At 37.4% G+C, this 17,459-nt stretch overlaps 1 protein-coding gene across 1 annotated transcript in view; it reads left to right on the plus strand.

The window, feature by feature from the left end:
* The window catches only part of LOC106869793 (polypeptide N-acetylgalactosaminyltransferase 2), a 152,550-nt gene that overhangs the window by 24,720 nt on the left and 110,371 nt on the right, over nucleotides 1-17,459 (plus strand). The window contains exon 2 of the mRNA XM_014915654.2: nucleotides 9,469-9,830. Coding sequence (XP_014771140.2) covers nucleotides 9,469-9,830 — 362 coding nt within the window. The remainder of the gene's footprint in view (nucleotides 1-9,468; nucleotides 9,831-17,459) is intronic.

Genomic DNA, 17,459 nt, shown 5'->3' on the forward strand with positions numbered 1-17,459 from the left:
AGAAACTCTGCCAAATTAGACTGGAGCCTGGTGTTGCCATCCGGTTTCACCAGTCCTCAGTCAAATCGTCCAACCCATGCTAGCATGGAAAGCGGACGTTAAACGATGATGATGATGATGATGATACATATATATTGGGTTGGTGCATAATTTTTGCGGCTTTTTTTCAACAAATTCTATTCACCAAAAACAATAATAATATTTAACAAAAACATCTTTAAATGATGGTCTGACCATCTGCCAAGCAAATGGGAAGCAGTAATTGAAGTAGATGGTGAATATGCTCCGGAATAATCATTTAACGATGTTTTTGTTGTTTTTGTTGAAAAAAATCCGCAATAATTATGCATCAACCCAATAAATCATCATCATCGTTTAATGTCCGTTTTCCATGCTGGAATGGGTTGGACGGTTTGACTGAGGCTGCACCAGGCACAATCTGATCTGGCAAAGTTTCTACAGCTGGATGCGCTTCCCAATGCCAACCACTCCAAGAGTGTAGTGGGTGCTTTTATGTGCCACCAGCATGAGGGCCAGTCAGGTGGTTCTGGCAACGACCACACTCAAAAGTGTTTTTTACGTGCTACCTGCATGGGAGTCAGTCCAGCGGCACTGGCAACGACCACACTCGAATGTTGTTTTTCACGTGCCACCGTAACATGTGCTGGTAACAATCACGCTCGAATGGTGCTTTTTACGTGCCACTGGTACAGGAGCCAATCCATGGCCCTGGCAATGATCACACTCAGATGTGCTTTTAACATTCCACTGGCACGAGTGCCAATCAGGCGGTACTGTCATCGGCCATGTCAGTGATTTTGATTTGATTTGATTTGATTTCATTTGCCTCAATAGGTCTTTGCAAGCAAAGTTTATTGTCCAATGAATGAGGGGTACTCATAAGTGGGCTGGTTACACCCGACACTTGGATGTGCTTTTAACATTCTACTGGCATGAGTGCCTATATATAATAGGCTTCAACAGTTTTCATCTACCAAATTCACACACAAGGCATTAGTCAGCTCAGAGCTATAGTAGATGACACTTGATCAGGGTGCCATGCAGTGGGATTGAATTCAAAACAATGTGTTTACAATGCAAGCTTCCTAATCACACAACTATGTCTGTGCCTATTATAAAAATTCTTTGAGCTGGTAATTTTACTCCTGCTTCTGAAGAATTAGTGGATAAAAAAAATATCTAATTTCTTCGAGTAATTTTCCCCAAAATGTCTGCTACATACTCCAAAATATACATCTCATCAGCATCCAACAACTTCTTTTTGCAGTGACTCTCTCAGTTTTTTACATTGTCCATGGCCCACATATTTAGATCATATTCCTTTTTTTTATTCGCTTGGTCATTTTAGGTCTTTTTTTTTATATTTGTCTGTACTGGTGCAGGCTGGTTGGATACTTATTTGAGGCATTATTTTTAAGCCTGGATTCTATTCTTGTCATCAAATCTTTCATGTAATGAATATTTTATTGCACTATTTTGAAACTGCAGAGCTGTGGAATGTTGCGTTGACTGAGAATGTAAACACAACCACACCAACTTTTGCTCAGTTGATTTCATGTGGGAAGTGTAAATTACAACTTTCATGTACACACGTATATGTGCAAATACACACACACATGCACAATGGGCCTCCATGCAGTTCTGTCTACTAGTTACACCTAAAAAGCACTGGTTGGGCCAAGTAGTTGTAAAAGACTCTGGTGCTACACAATGGGACTGAACTTAAGACTGTGATTGTAGAGTAAACTTCTTAAGCACATGACCATTCCTGTACCTGTGGCTACATCTGCAAAAAATATCTTATTTCCTTTGGCAATCATGACACAAAAGACTATCTAAAATCTATCAGCTGCTCACCCATAGATAAGTTAAAAGTGAAAAAGGAAAAATTTGATGTTCAGAGAGAACACCTCAGTAACCCGCTCATGGTCTGCAACCCAGCTGTTACTGATGTCAGGATTACATAATACACTATGCTGACAACATTCAAGATTTAATTTCACTCAGTGGAAAAGTATATATATATATTTTTTTGCACTTAAGAGAGCAAAGCCTGCAGCTATGTCTGGGTGGTTAAGAAATTCACTTCACAAATGTGTCCTTCCAAGTTTAATTTCATTGTGCAGTACCTTGGGCAAGTTTTGAGTAACCTTGTGAGTGAAATTTGGTAGATGGAAACTATGTGGAAGCTTGTTTGAGGGACTGTTCTTGTTGTTGGGTGGGTAGATTTAATTTGTTGCTTGGTTTAGCACATCCATCTAGCACATTGTGTACATTTAATAGAGCCCATTCTGTTGTTAGCATTTATGAGGGTAATGTTCTTCTCCCCACCAATCTTGGATGTCCTAATAAAGGATCACAGGTAAGAAATTTGAACTCCTGACCATGCTGGTGACATGTAAAAAAACACTCACTACACTCTATAAAGTTGTTGCTATTAGGAAGGGCATCGAACTGTAGAGACCAAGCTAAAACAGATGACAGGAGCCTGGTGCAGCTCTGACTTATCAGTTCCAATCAAACTAATCCATGCAGCATGGAGAACAGATGTTAAATGATGGTGGTGATGATGATGACCTGGATTATTACTCAGTCATTTTTCGATTTGTGTAGGTACAGATATAACTGTATTGTTACAAAATCTGCTTCGAAGCCACATAATTTCAGATTTAGTCCCACTGTACTGCATCTTGGGTAAGTATCTTCTGCTCTGACCCCTGGCCAGCCAGAACCTTGTGAGTGAATTTGATAAATGGAAACAGCTTAGTTGACTGGACTGATTATAATTAGGCAAGATGGCCATTAACATACTACTATGAACTGTAATACCTACACTGCTTACCTACTTAACACCTAAGCCAGACTAAGAAACAGAATGACTGGATCAAGAGTAAGTGGGGCATGCCTTGATAGGGTAGTAGGTAGTCAATAAGTAGAATGGATTTATAGATAGCTAAGCAACTGGTTAGTTTTATCAGTACAAAAAATTAGGTATGTTAAGTTTGATATATTGTTTTGAAAGTGGGTAGATTAGGTACATATGAAGTATATGGGGGACATAGATTATGTGAGTGGGCTGATTAAGATAGGTTACCAGAGGAGAAATCTATGAGACTTTGTTGCTTACCTATTATTAGAAATAGCTAACTGGAGATAGTAGGTAAGGTAATCCATTAGCCTGAAGTCATTAGTGCAAGTATTTTCTTGAGGTAAGGTGAACAGAAATAATCCTGAAAATTAAGGAATGTTTAGGATTTTGTGTTAAGTACCACTGTTAAACTTTTTAAGTTGTTAAGAATGCCCACGTATGTGTGTGTGTGTGTGTGCATGCGTGCACACACACACACACTCATGCACTACACATGTATACACATTTATACATATATATATTTATATATATACAGTAAAACCTTGAGGTACTAGTGCACCATTGTATGAGTAATTTGCTGTATGGGCCGAGGCTTGTGCAAATTTTTGTCTTGAAGAACAAGTGGAAATTTTCAGTATGAGTGAGTTTCATACAAGCAACTGCTGGTTGGTGCTGAGCTCACACACATGCTCTCCCAACAAGCGCAGCCTCTGCTCGCTCAGTTAACGCGTTTATCCCTATTGTATTTTCCCCAGTGTTTTGTTTAGTTTTGTGCATTTTTTTGCTATTTTATAATGATTTGTTGTGTTAGTCATGGATCCTGAGAAAGTTAGTGCAAAGGACAGTGCTGAGAAGAAGAAGAAGCTGATTACGATAGGATTGAAGAAGGAAATCATTGATAAACGTGTGTGTGTGGGTGTGTGTGTGACTGAAACTCATTTACAACTACCATCTGATGTCAAGGCAATGAGACAAGCATACACACAATACATACATACATACATACATACATGCATACATGCATGCATGCATGCATGCATACATACATACATACATTCGTGCATACATCCATACATACATACATTCATGCATACATACATGCATGCATGCATACATACATGCATGCATGCATGCATGCATACATACATACATGCATGCATGCATACATGCATGCATGCATACATTCATGCATGCATACATACATGCATGCATACATACATGCATTCATTCATTCATTCATGCATGCATATATGACAGGTTTCTTTCAGTTTCTGTTTGCCAAATCCACTTGTGTATAAGCAATGTTGATTATTTCCAGTCTTCTGTGAAAACATATCTGGACATGAGAGAAGATTTCCTTGTTTGGTGATAGGAAGAGCATCCAACTGTTGATAAATTGCCTGTGAATGTCATCTGACCAATGCAAGCATAGAAAAGTAGACGTTCAAAAATCATAACGATGATGTTGATAGCTTTATTATGTTTCAGAATGTTATCATTTGTTGCTGTTAAGGTGGCAAGCACAATGGACAAATGCTTGGCATTTGGTCTGTCTTCACATTTCTGAGTTGAAATTTTGCTGAGGTCAACATTGCTTTTCATCCTTTTGAGGCCCCATAAAATAAGAACCAGTTGAGCACTGGCGTTGATGTAATCAGCTACCCCATCCTACCGAAATTTCAGGCCTTGTGCTTATAGTAGAAAGGGTTGTTGTTGTTGTTAAGTGAAACATTAAAATCTAATGTAATGGATTATTGTAGATTATATACTCTTGTGGTAGTTGTTTTATACATATTTGAGTTTGAAGTCAACTTAGGTGCCCAAATCATGATGTGTATTATACCTGTTACTATTATTATATATGGATTTTTGTCATATATAGTTTGAGAAATTGAAGTCACATGAAGTCAGTTATTTACAGTTTATCTTGTTAACTATTTAATGATAATAATATCAATCGTACAATACTGAGTATCCTTGTCTCAACCACCTCTGCCCTACCATCTCTGTATCTAAGTGTTTTTCTTTGAACTAATCTATTTTGATAACTTCAAGTAGGTCACTTGTTATCTGAACACCTTATTGATAGCAAATAACAGTATTTTTCCATGTGTTTCCTCTCATATAGTTATATATATTTTCTTTTTGTTTGTTTGCTGTTGTTGGTTTATAGCCTCAGGTTATTTATGATCCAGAAGACTTATGATCATAAGCATTCCAGTTGTGACCATCAACCCACCCTGTCTTAGATATCTAGGGCTACATTACACTGGTCTGTAAACAATTTCAAAGTGAAGGCAGTTTTAGGCTAATTTTAGTGGAAAGGCACTGATTCCAAATAAATCATCAGATTTTGTGTACCATATCAACTTTAACTACTAAGCACCATAGGACAGGAATATAAAACTATCTACTTTTGGCATTTTAAGAAAATTACAGATGGTGTTAATTCTTTGTTTCAGACCATTCTGTTTCATCTGAAATTGAAGTAGTTTCTACAAAATATTTTTAAAGATAAAAGTCAAGTTAATTTCTTACATTGCCTATAATAATACCACACCCACCTAGTTACCATATTACAGTGAAAGAGTCCAAGAGCAATCCTGTAAGATTAACCCTTTAGCATTCAGCTTTCTCTGACAAATATAATGCTTATTTATTCACATTTTATATAATTGATCATGTATTATCTCATAGCTTAGAAATTTCAAAGATGTGATTGCTTATTTTTAGAATGACATTGCAGAGTATGTGCGAGATGCTGAATCTGGCCAGTTTGAACATAGAACAGGTAGAATATTTGGGCCAGATATGGCCAGTTTGAATGCTAAAGGGTTAAGGATCTTTCTAGATTTGGTAGAAGGGAAGGGGGCAAGTTGATCACATCCATGCTCAACTGGTGCTTATTTTATCGACCCCAAAAGGATGAAAGGCAGAGTCAGCCGTAGCAGCTAATAACAAAAACAAATGCCTACATCATCACCATAAAGCATACAGGACATTATAGTGTAAAAAAAAAAAAAAGCATTTTCCAGATTAACTTTTGAAAACAGAGAAAGTATCTGCCCTAGGTTCTTAAGATACAGGTAACAATTGTTATAACTTGAGAAAGGCTCTAAAGGAAGTAAACTCTTCTTTATGAAGATTAGCCTGCAAACTTTGAAAAGTCTTGGAAGTGGGACTACAAACAGTTAGATAATTTTCTTAGGCTTACTTGTATACAATGCTAATCTAGGATAGTGCTTTATTGTTAAGCACAGGCGCTTTCTTATTTATTCCAGCATTAGCTTGTTGTATCTTCATGTAGTCAAGCCCAAGGAAAATTTTCATTCTCTATTTCTAGTTTGTTTGTCATTACCAAGTCAAAGTTGTAATCTAATATTATCAATACTAGAGAGTGTATGAAGTATCAGCACAACCCAGATATCTTGTGTTATATTTGTGCAGTGGCAACTTGATACAGAATTTTGTCTGAAGTGCATATTTCATGTATTTTGGAGTAAAATTGGGTGATCAAAACTAACTATGGGCCTCTCCTTCTGTTAGCTGAAATTGTGTTGCATTTAATGCAATGCCTTAGCAATGATGTTGTTTTACACTGTGTAAACATTGTTGAGACATATGAGAAGACCTAACCACATACAGTATGCACTCAAAACGCATTCACCCCACCCCACAACTGGCTTCTATACAATTTTCGTAGACTAGTTTCACTTGCAAGCCATTGGTCTGCTTGGGGCTATAATAGACATTTGCCCACATTACTATCCTGTGAGAATGAACCCAAAATTATGCGTTTGCAAAACTGACTTTTTGACCATATAGTCATATCCTATTACTGACTTGTGAAGTTATCAAACAGTGTCTGTAATGTGTATGACAGATCCAGAGTATCTGTTACTTGTAGGACACATCTCAAGCTTCTGTTTCATGTACAACTGATCTGGTTATTGGCCAAGTTTATCATGCAGATTCCTCTACTGTCTTCCTTTGACGGGGTTTGTCTTGGCTTTGGTGGACAAAATTGAGAGAATGAAGGCTAAGTTTTCATCATTTTTTTCAAGTGCCACTTTTTTTAAGAGTAAATAGGGAAATATTGCTCATCTGAAAACTTGCTGACAAATGGAAGAGAATGGCATGAATGGTTTCAGTGGAATTGATCTGCTCTGAAAATATGCTTGTAGGTTTGAATTTTGGAAAGTTGAATTTTGGAAAGGTCACTTACCTTGTTAATTAAGCTAGTTTGTTTTGTAAAGGAGTTTTCTTAACTGGACCTAGGTGGCTGACCCCTTTTGGAATACACACTCACTTTTATATATAATGATGGTGTTACATAAGATGTGCAGCCAGTACATTCTGTAAAGTGGTTGGTATAAGGAAGTGTACTCACCCTTAAAAACCAAAAAAGAAACAAATGGTGAGATGTTGGCCTCCAACCCATTTTGCTGCGTAGTACCTCAGAATAGGTGCTAACTTTGGCTATGATAATTCATGACAACATGGAAAACAAAGGTAAAATTGTGGTGATGATATATTTTCAGTTATGAAATTGACATCAATGGTTTCATACAACTGATATATCAGCCACTCACAAAGTATTGATCAGCCAAAGATTATAATAGAATTCATTCGTTTATAGTACTGTATTGCTGAAATGAACCCAAAATTTGCAGTTGTAAAATTAACATCTCAACCACAAAACCATACACCTGAATATTGCTTGTGATGTGTAGGACAGACCCAGAGCTTCTCAAACTTGTGGGATAGTACTATATTTTATTGACCTGGAAAGGATGAAAGGCAAAGTTGATTGCAACAGAATTTTGACTCAGAATGTATAGAGCCAGAAGAAATACTGCAAGGCATTTTGTCCAATGTTCTAACAAATCTGTCGATCCAACACCCCGAGAAAGTTGTAAAATATGCAGACTTGTGAATAAATGTTGAGAGAATGTGGAATATAAAAGCAACAGCTGGAAGAAATTCTGTTAATCATTTTGTTTGATATGCTAGCAATTCTGCCAAATCACTACTTTAATAATAATGATAATATTATTATTTATAATGACTTCATATTTTAGTGTAAAGCCAGCGATATTTAGAGGAAGGAATAAGTCAATTACATTAACCCCCCAGTACTTGACTGGTACTTTACTTTATTGACCCTTTAAAGATGAAAGGCAAATTTGATCTCTGTAGAATTTGAACTTAGAATGTAAAGCACTGGAAGAAATGCTGCTAAGTATTTCATCCAATATAGAAACAAGTCTGACAGCTTGACACTTTAATAATAATAATAATAATAATAATAATAACCATAATAATAATGATCTTTCCTGCTCTAGACACAAGGCCTGTATTTTTTTTTATGTGGGGAGGGGACTAGTTGATTACATCAATCCCAGTACTTGACTTGTTCTTATTTCTTTGACCCTGGAAGAGTGAAAGGTGAGGTCGACCTCAGCAGAATTTGAATTCAGATCGTAAAGCCAGAAGAAATGTCACTAAGCATTTTGTTTGGTGTACTAACGATTCTGCCAGCTTACCATCTTTTATAATGATAATAATAATAATAACTGTTTCTACTATAGGCATAAGGCCTGGAGGTCTGTGGCGAGGGGCTAGTCAGCTACATCGACTGATACTTATTTTTACAACCCCAAAAAGATGAAAGGGCAAAATTGATCTTTGTGGAATTTGAACTTAGAACATAAGGTCCGCAGAAATGTTGCTAAGTATTTAGTCTGGTGTGTTAATGATTCTGCCAGCTTACTGCCTTGATAGTAATAATAATAATAATAATTGTTTTCGTTATTAATCACTAAGGGTTCACAAGTAACATTGGGGACAATGCAAAATAATACAATGTGGGGTTATATGAAAGGTGTGTAAAAAGTAAATAAAACTAGCAAAATACTAATTTTAACAGTGAACGATTCTCCAAATGAAGGGGAGAGTTCCTAAGGCTGCCTGTGGAAACCCCACAAAACCGCAGAGGTCCTTACCACTAAGGCAAGTGCTCTCTCCACATTGTCTACAGGCACATGTTTAGAGTAGGTCTGATCACTTGAACCATTCTTTCCACATTCACCCACCTTTCAACAAATTTGCTGGGGTGGTGGGGGCAGCACATTCCTTTCTCCCCTCACTTTACTTTTTCAAGTGAAACTTGAAAAAGTTGATGAGGGTTTGGCCAAAGAGGAAAGTGTCTGTCTTCAGTCCTTTCAATCTGGTCCACCACACAACCTCTTTTGTTAAGGTCAATAGACAAAGAAACATTGCCTGCCCTTCCCGGCCAAAGAAAGACAGCGGAAAGATCTTCACAAGGGACTCTCTCATTATTTTTGATATTATTAATATTGCATACAGGTAGGAGAGTAAAAGAAATAGTTGTGTGCCAGGTTCAATTCCTTGTGTAGTTTATGTTAGAAAAATCAGTTCCATCCATGTACTAATGTACTGGTGTTGGTGTGGGGGAATTTCAAAGGACAGAACTTTTTCCTTTCTCTGTACTTTTGTTTGCCTCATGCGTATGTGAAAAGATTAATGTTAATGATTTTTGTTATTATTAATTTCAGGGTATTGGAGAATTGGAGTGGCAACGTGACCATGGATTACCTGGGGATAGACAAGATGGCGCACTGTCGCCAAGCAAGAACATTAATCACAACAATGCATTTCACCATAAGGAAAGGTTACCGGTGGAGGGTAACATTATTATTGAACCACAACTTGTGATGGACACAACAGGTAGTGTTGTAAACATACAACAAATGGACAGTTCAGGTAAAGTGCACTGGAGTCAGTTTGATGCTGATAAATACATTGCCAAAAAGGCACTGAAACCAGGAGAGGACAGCTATGCTAGGAACAAATTTAATCAAGCTGCAAGTGATAGCGTCAAGATGACAAGGGATCTACCAGATGACCGAAATTATCAGTAAGTTAACATTGTTTTTTCTCTTGTCGTACTAGAGCAGCGAAAGTGGAGAAAAATGGAGTGTGTTATGTTCTGAGTTTATAGTTTTGATGAGGTTGAGTTTTTGTAGGTCAACATCAACAGGAAAGACCTGAGCATAACACTAAAGAGAAAGGCTAGTTTTTGGTATGTGGAGTTTCAAAACAAGAAATATCTTATGGCACCTATTCATTTCTTTTTACTCTCTCGATTTAAATCCTGCTGGAATGAACTTTAAATCTTCATCTTTCAATATTGATAAAATAAGTACCATTCAAGTAAAGACTTCACAGCCAGAAAATACTTCAGCCCCTTAACAACTTACTTACACTTTACAAAGTTGAAGTGAGACCCACAATGAGGTACTTACTGTTCCAGATAGTGCTGCTACTACACATTCAGAGATCTTAAACTATTCTCCACTCCCAACAAAATATAAAGCTACTCAACTGATTGGCATCAAGTTGATCACCGACATGCTCCAATCCCTGGGCCACAGATGATGTCTCCTCACTTTGCTGCCATTACTGCAGTGGCTCTACAGAAATGGCTATAGTGTGCCAACCTTACGCAGGCTTAGATTTCATATCCAGCTGTAGTTGGTTCTTGTCTTTCATCTCTTTGAGGGCTGTTCAATTAATTACCAATCAAGTGCAAAGGTTGATTAAATCAGCTATATTTATCATTATTTTACATCTACTTTCCATACTTATGGCACTGCCTATCAGCCAAGTCTATTGTGAAAAATTGACATGCAACCTTTCTTTGGGAAAGAAATACAGCCAGTCTTGGCAGTCGCAAAAGAAGTAGTGTGGTGAACTTTTCTGAATGGTTTAAAGGCAGGCATTTTCTTGTTTATCCAAGCTCTCTTATCATCTTCTTTAAGTGCCACTTAAAGAGAAAGGTGAGGGTTAAGGTGGTACTGCTTTCTTGTGTGGTTAATGAAAGTTGAGTGAGAGTGAGAGTGGCAACAGATGATGTTGAATGGGTCTACTCAGAGTATGCTTTCCTGAGTAAACAACTTTGTGTTTAAATGTTGGTGTTTTGTTTATCACCATTTTGAGCAAAACAGTGATGTTTACATTCCATGTTGACAAAGTGACCAGTCACTTTGTGTTTCCACTGACTTATGGAATCTGAAAACCCTTTACCTGAAAAACGGATGAGGTTGGTGACAGGAAGAGCATCCAGCAGTGAAATTCGGCTTCAAAATCAATTTCCATCAGAGCCATACTAGTATACAAAAATGAGCATTACACGAATAAACAAATGATCAAGTCATTCCAACAGGCTTCCCCACAGTTTCCCTCTACTCAGTTTCATTTACAAGGTTCGGATTGACCCAAGTCTACCGTGACACTTGCCTAAAGTTCAGTGGAATCAAACATGGAATGACATGATTGTAAAAGAAAAAGGTATGTGATGTGTACAACTCACACACATACAGACACAAGCACCACACACACACACACACACACATGCATAACTACACATACAGACTGAGGTAACAGTTAAATACTCAAGATAGGTGTAGGAGTGGCTGTGTGGTAAGTAGCTTGCTTACCAACCACATGGTTCCGGGTTCAGGCCCACTGCGTGGCACCTTGGGCAAGTGTCTTCTACTATAGCCTCGGGCCGATCAAAGCCTTGTGAGTGGATTTGGTAGACGGAAACTGAAAGAAGCCCGTCGTATATATGTATATATATATGTATGTGTGTGTGTATGTTTGTGTGTCTGTGGGTGTCCCCCCAACATCACTTGACAACCGATGCTGGTGTGTTTACGTCTCCATAACTTAGCAGTTCGGCAAAAGAGACCGATAGAATAAGTACTAGGCTTACAAAGAATAAGTCCTGGGGTCGATTTGCTCGACTAAAGGTGGTGCTCCAGCATGGCCACAGTCAAATGACTGAAACAAGTAAAAGAATAAAAGAGTATACAGTTTACTTGGTTTGTTTAAGACATTAACCTCTATACTTATCTTTACATAATCTCTATATTTAATGTTAATCATCTTAATCTGCTCTATTAAAATCCCCTAAATTAATTTTTCCTTCTTAAATTGCCTCAACTTCCTTCCTTTTTGCCTCCTACTCTTGCCCTTCCTCTTCTTTATCATCACCTCAACATCACCACAACACTACTCCATCAACTCCATCATATACACCATCAGCTATACATCATTGCTGCTGTTATCACATTCATTATCAATACCACCCTCTTCTACACCTCCTGTTATCTCATTTGTTATCATCATCACTAGCACCACTACACTTGCCATTCTCCACCTCACTCATTATCACTACCACCACCATGACCACTACTACCACCACCAACACCACTACTACCACCTCCTCTCCTTCGCTATCACTACTGCTGTTACCACATTATCACCACCACCACCTTTACTGCTATTTTCACTACCACCACGGTCACATACATCACCGCTATCTTGACTATTAACAAACATTACAAATGCTATCAAGATCACCACTGCAGACATCATCATCATCTGTGGGAGAGCCTATATGCATTGCCTAGGCTGTTTGAAACAGCTGCAAAATTTCTCTAAAATTAAAAAAAGAAGGGGAAGAACACATTAGATATTATTATCTCCCCATCACAACAACCATTGCTATCTGAAAAAAAAAAAAAAGTGATATTGTTACTTCAGCTGTAGGTGAACAGACATGCCTACATTTTACTTGTCAACAACCCAAATGACATCATTGCTATCTCTCTCAATTTTTCACTCTTAGAAAAGGACAAGGCCCAAAAAAGTTTGATTCTCCATGGCTTACAGCAACTGAACATATCAGATGTTGTTATGAATTAATTGTTCTCCTCATAGACGACCACTAGTTACCTTGGATTCCCAATTTAAGTCTTTGTTCTGTTGGATTTTACATGTTTATTCATCTAGCCCCTGGCAATATGGAAAAAGTGAATGTAAAACATTGGAAGAAGACTTAAGTAAATTACCAGCATCTCTGGGTTTGAGGATCACAGTGGCTATGAAGCTAAGGTCTTAAATTAGTGTTCAATGAAGTTAGCAGTTCAAATCTCACCACATCTGTTGTTTTATGTTTGGAAATACTATGTAAATCTGCTTTCCCCAGTTTGCCTCACAGGTGATTGCTTAACCTTGATTTGGATCTCCAGTTGTAATTATCACCATTTAACACCCCTTTTCCATACTGGCACTGGTTTGATGGTTTGATAGGTACTGACAAGCCAGAGTGCTGCACCAAGCTTCAGTGTCTGCTTTGGCAGGACTTCTACAGCTGGATTCCCTTCCTAACAGCAACCACTTCACAGCAGCACTGATGATGTGACCAAATACTGAGTGGGTTATAGTATTGAGGGATATGAAAATATGACAAAGGGACAGGAGCAGGCTTGCTGATGAGGTGAATACATGACTTCCCCATCTGGGGAGAGAGAGAGAGAGAGAGAGAGGTGGGGAGGGAGAGAATAGGGATAGAACAGAAAATGTAGGTGGGTAGGTATGTCTCCAACGATGTACAAATGTACATAATTTTGGAAAGAATAGATGCAAGCAAAATAAATACATGCATATATATAACACAGACAAGTTCTTGTGTTTTTAAAATTTTATTTTTTTGATTGGTGAAAAGTCAGTGGTTCATTTTGTTTCTGACATTGAGAGGGTCAAGAGAATGTTTGTAACTTGGTCTAAAGTAAATATCAGAAGGGACTTTGAGAAGAACTAGTTTTTCAGCTTTGTTGCTGATTTTTGTAATCTTTTAGTCAGGAAAGAAAGCAGTGCTCATAACCTTTTACAGGTCCTCTAAGACTGGTGGGATGGAGAAAATATCCTCAAACTGGATACCTGGCTCAAATGCTTGCAAGAGAATGGACTCCTCCACAAAAGGGATTTGAAGGTGTCAGGTGGTGGTGTTAAACTGAGCAATGGATTAAGTCTAATACTCTAGGAGGCCACGGTAGAATTTGAACCCAGAATGCAAAGTGCTAGAACAAATACCACAAGAAACCTGGTGCAACATTTTTTTTCAATTCTGCCAATCCATTGCCCTGAATTGGTACTTCTTGATTGACCTCTGAAAGGGTGAAAAGCAAAGTAGACCTTGGCAGGATTTGAGCTTAGAGCACAGAGAGTCAGAGTCAATACTGCAAATATTCTGTCTGACATGCTTATGGCTCTACTAGTTTGCTACTTTTATATCCTTTGCTGATGCACATTGGACAAAGACACATGCACAAGCATGCTCACATGCAAACACACATGCATGTGATGGACTTTCAGTTAGTTTCCATCAACCAAAGTCCTCTTTTAAAGTGTTGGTCCACTGAGGCTTAGGTAGAAGACATTTGTCCAAGGTGACAGGCTGTGGGATCAAACCAAGAACCATGTGATTCTAAAATGAACACCTTAACCTCATTGCTTTGTATACACTCATAGCTATGCTTGCATTCATAGCCATGCCTGCTCAAATGACCATGCTTGTGTTCATAGTCATGCTTGCATTCATTGCCATGCAGCATTCATTGTTATGCTTGTGTCCATATTCACTTGGATATACATACGCATACATCTTCTGCATGGTTTTGACTCAGTGTAACAAAGAATACACAAAGAATACAAACACATGGTATTGTTTTCGATTATGAAAACAAACGAATTAGCCACCAGATTATCAATTACCAATATTGATTATCTGTATTAATTGTAACACATTTTGTTTAATAATGAGTACATAAACAAAGGACTGCAAAGGAATTCACAGGAGAGACATTATACAATCTTTGAAATACATTAATAAATGAATCTTTACACTATCTGGTTGGAGACCTTGTTTTTTTAAATTTTATTTTTATTACTTTTCTCTTTCTTTCTTGTATTCAGCAGTTGGGAACAGGTTTAGAGAAATTCTGACTGGTGCATACAACTGTAGGGAGACTGATTTAGATACCTGTAGCATAGATGGCAACTGGAAATTTCTATGAAATATCCTGCTTAGGGCTATAGATCAGATATATGGTAGGGGCAAAGTTCCAGCTAAATTGAAGATACCATGGTGGTAGAATGACATGCTTGATAGGACAGTAAAGGCTGAGAGACAAGCTTGAAAAACCTAGAAAGAAGCAAGTAGTAGGGAACATTATCAAATTGAAGAACAACTAAGCAACAGGTATACTTGGCTGGGAGTGAGGCAGAAATGAAGAGATACTTGCCATTGATATGGAAAACAAGAAAGTGGCATGGAAGTGCTATTGTGGGAGACTGCTGAGCTCTTGAAGAATAAGTGGGATATAGAAGGTTTGTCTCATACTGATCCATATGGAGAAACCAGCAATTCAAGTTGACAGCAGTGTGGGCGATAAAGTGTTTCAAGGCCATGGAGAGAGGGAAAGCTGTTTTCATGAAGGATAGTTGCAGGAATGCTCAAAATATCTGGTGAGGTAGGATGCATGATATACATCCTGATAGTTAATCAAGTTGTACAAGAAGGTGTCATACCCAATGACAAGTTTTAACAGTATCATTGTAAACTGTTACAAAAGCAAAAGAGATGCCTTAGAGAGATGGAACTATAGAGGAATCAAACTAATTTCTTTTAACTCTTCACTTACCCGTGTTTAGTTATTCATTTATTCATTCATTTCTTTGTTTATTTAATGTCTATTACCATTTTTATAATATCATCATCATCAGCGTTTTAATGTTCTGTCTTTCCTTACTTTGCAACGGTCAGATGATGACCTTGTTGAAGGAGATATTTCTACGGCAGGACACTCTGTTGCCATCCCTCATCTGTTTCCATCCCTCATCTGTTTCCAAGCAAAGTAATATTTTCTCCAGTCAAACGAACAATAAACAACCTGGAATGCTTTCATGGATGATTGCAAAGGATACTTTTTCTGTGCACTCAGGCACATAATTAAGTGCACTCACATATATATACATTCATTCTCTCTCTCTCTCTTTCTCTCTCTCTCTCTCTCTCTCTCTCTCTCTCTCTCTCTCTCTCTCTCTCTCTCTCTCTCTCTCTCACACACATACACAGAGTGGGGCTCTTCTAGTTTCTGTCTACCATGTTTCATTTGTAAGGCATTGATCAACTCTTGACTATTGTGGAACTCCTCAGCCAACAATCTCCATGCAGTGGGAATGAACCCTCACCTATGCTGTTCCAAAGTGAATCTCTTTAACCACATGGCTATGCCTGACCTATATAATATATAAACATAAAAAAATAAAGTAAAATTAAGTTGATTAGGCTTTTATATAAAGTGTTCAAATAGAATATTGTGTTTGCTTAATTAATTAAGATTGAAGTAGTGAGTGATAGTGAGAAATTACTGTAATTATTAATTCCTATGATTAGCTGCCAGAGCTTATCAGTCATCAAATTTGGTATTGAATGTTGTTTGGTGAGTTTGTTGAATTTTGTTTTAGTGTTGCTGTTAAGGAACATGTTGTTGTTGTTGTTGTTGTTGTCAGCTCTAGGTTAGCTCTGATTGGTCAGGTTTATGACCAAAGATGTACTAATTCTATCTTATTTCCAGACGTCTTGGACTTGATTCTCCAATGAATTCTATTTTGAAGACTGTAGCATATGATTTAAGGGTGATTTTGACACTGTTTTTTAGCAGGTTGAGCAGCTATATTGAGGTTTCCTGTGCTAGCTTGTGTTAAACAAGTAACAGAGGTTTGCAAGGCATTGAAATTGATTACCCATTGGCCTTGACCATCCTGTCTGTCTTGTTGTTTTTTCGTGTAGATATTTTAGGAAGTGACCTATATTATGCAACTTGTCTTTATTCATTATTGGAAGGTATGATCTGAATATCAGGCATATCCTGATTTTTAAAATAAGTATACTATTTTTACATGTTGCAATGAAAAGAATTGGTGTTGGGAAGGACACTCATTCATAAAACACTTCCTTAACCCTTTCGTTACCAACCCGGCTGAAACCGGCTCTGGCTCTGAGTACAAATGTCTTGTTTTTATAAGTTGTGAATTAAAATCTTTCACCAAACCTTAGTCACAATTTATGTTCCTAACACTAGCTAAATGATAACTAAGTTATTTTACTAAATTCTTTGTTATATTTAAAGTAATTCAAAGAAACACAGAGCATCTCAAAATAAATACGGTAACAAAAGGGTTAAAATGTCCTGTCCAGCCCGTATCTGCGCGGAAAGCAAATTTAAAAACATTGACGATGATAGTAGGATGTAATTTGTGTAAGAGTTGGGTTCTATTCCTATCAGATTGAGTGATTATATAGAGGATCACTGATTATCTTGTGTAACAGAAGTTATACAGTTTAGCATGAAATTGTTGCATTTTGGAACAGAAGAACAAGCAGTAAACAAATTTAATTTTGTACAGGTGTAAGCATGGGTGTGTTGATACAGAGTTTGTTTTGTTACTATGTGGTCTGGAGATCTAGCTCACTGTATGGCACCTTGAACCAGTGTTTTCTACTGTGATCTTGGATCTTGTAACATTAGTAGATGGAAACTGTATGGATGCCTATTGTGTGTGTGTATACATATATATATACATATATATATATATATATATATATATATATATATATATATATATATATATA

The sequence above is a fragment of the Octopus bimaculoides genome, chromosome 6 (genome assembly GCF_001194135.2).
Source record: "Octopus bimaculoides isolate UCB-OBI-ISO-001 chromosome 6, ASM119413v2, whole genome shotgun sequence".
Taxonomy (NCBI): Eukaryota; Metazoa; Mollusca; class Cephalopoda; order Octopoda; family Octopodidae; genus Octopus; species Octopus bimaculoides.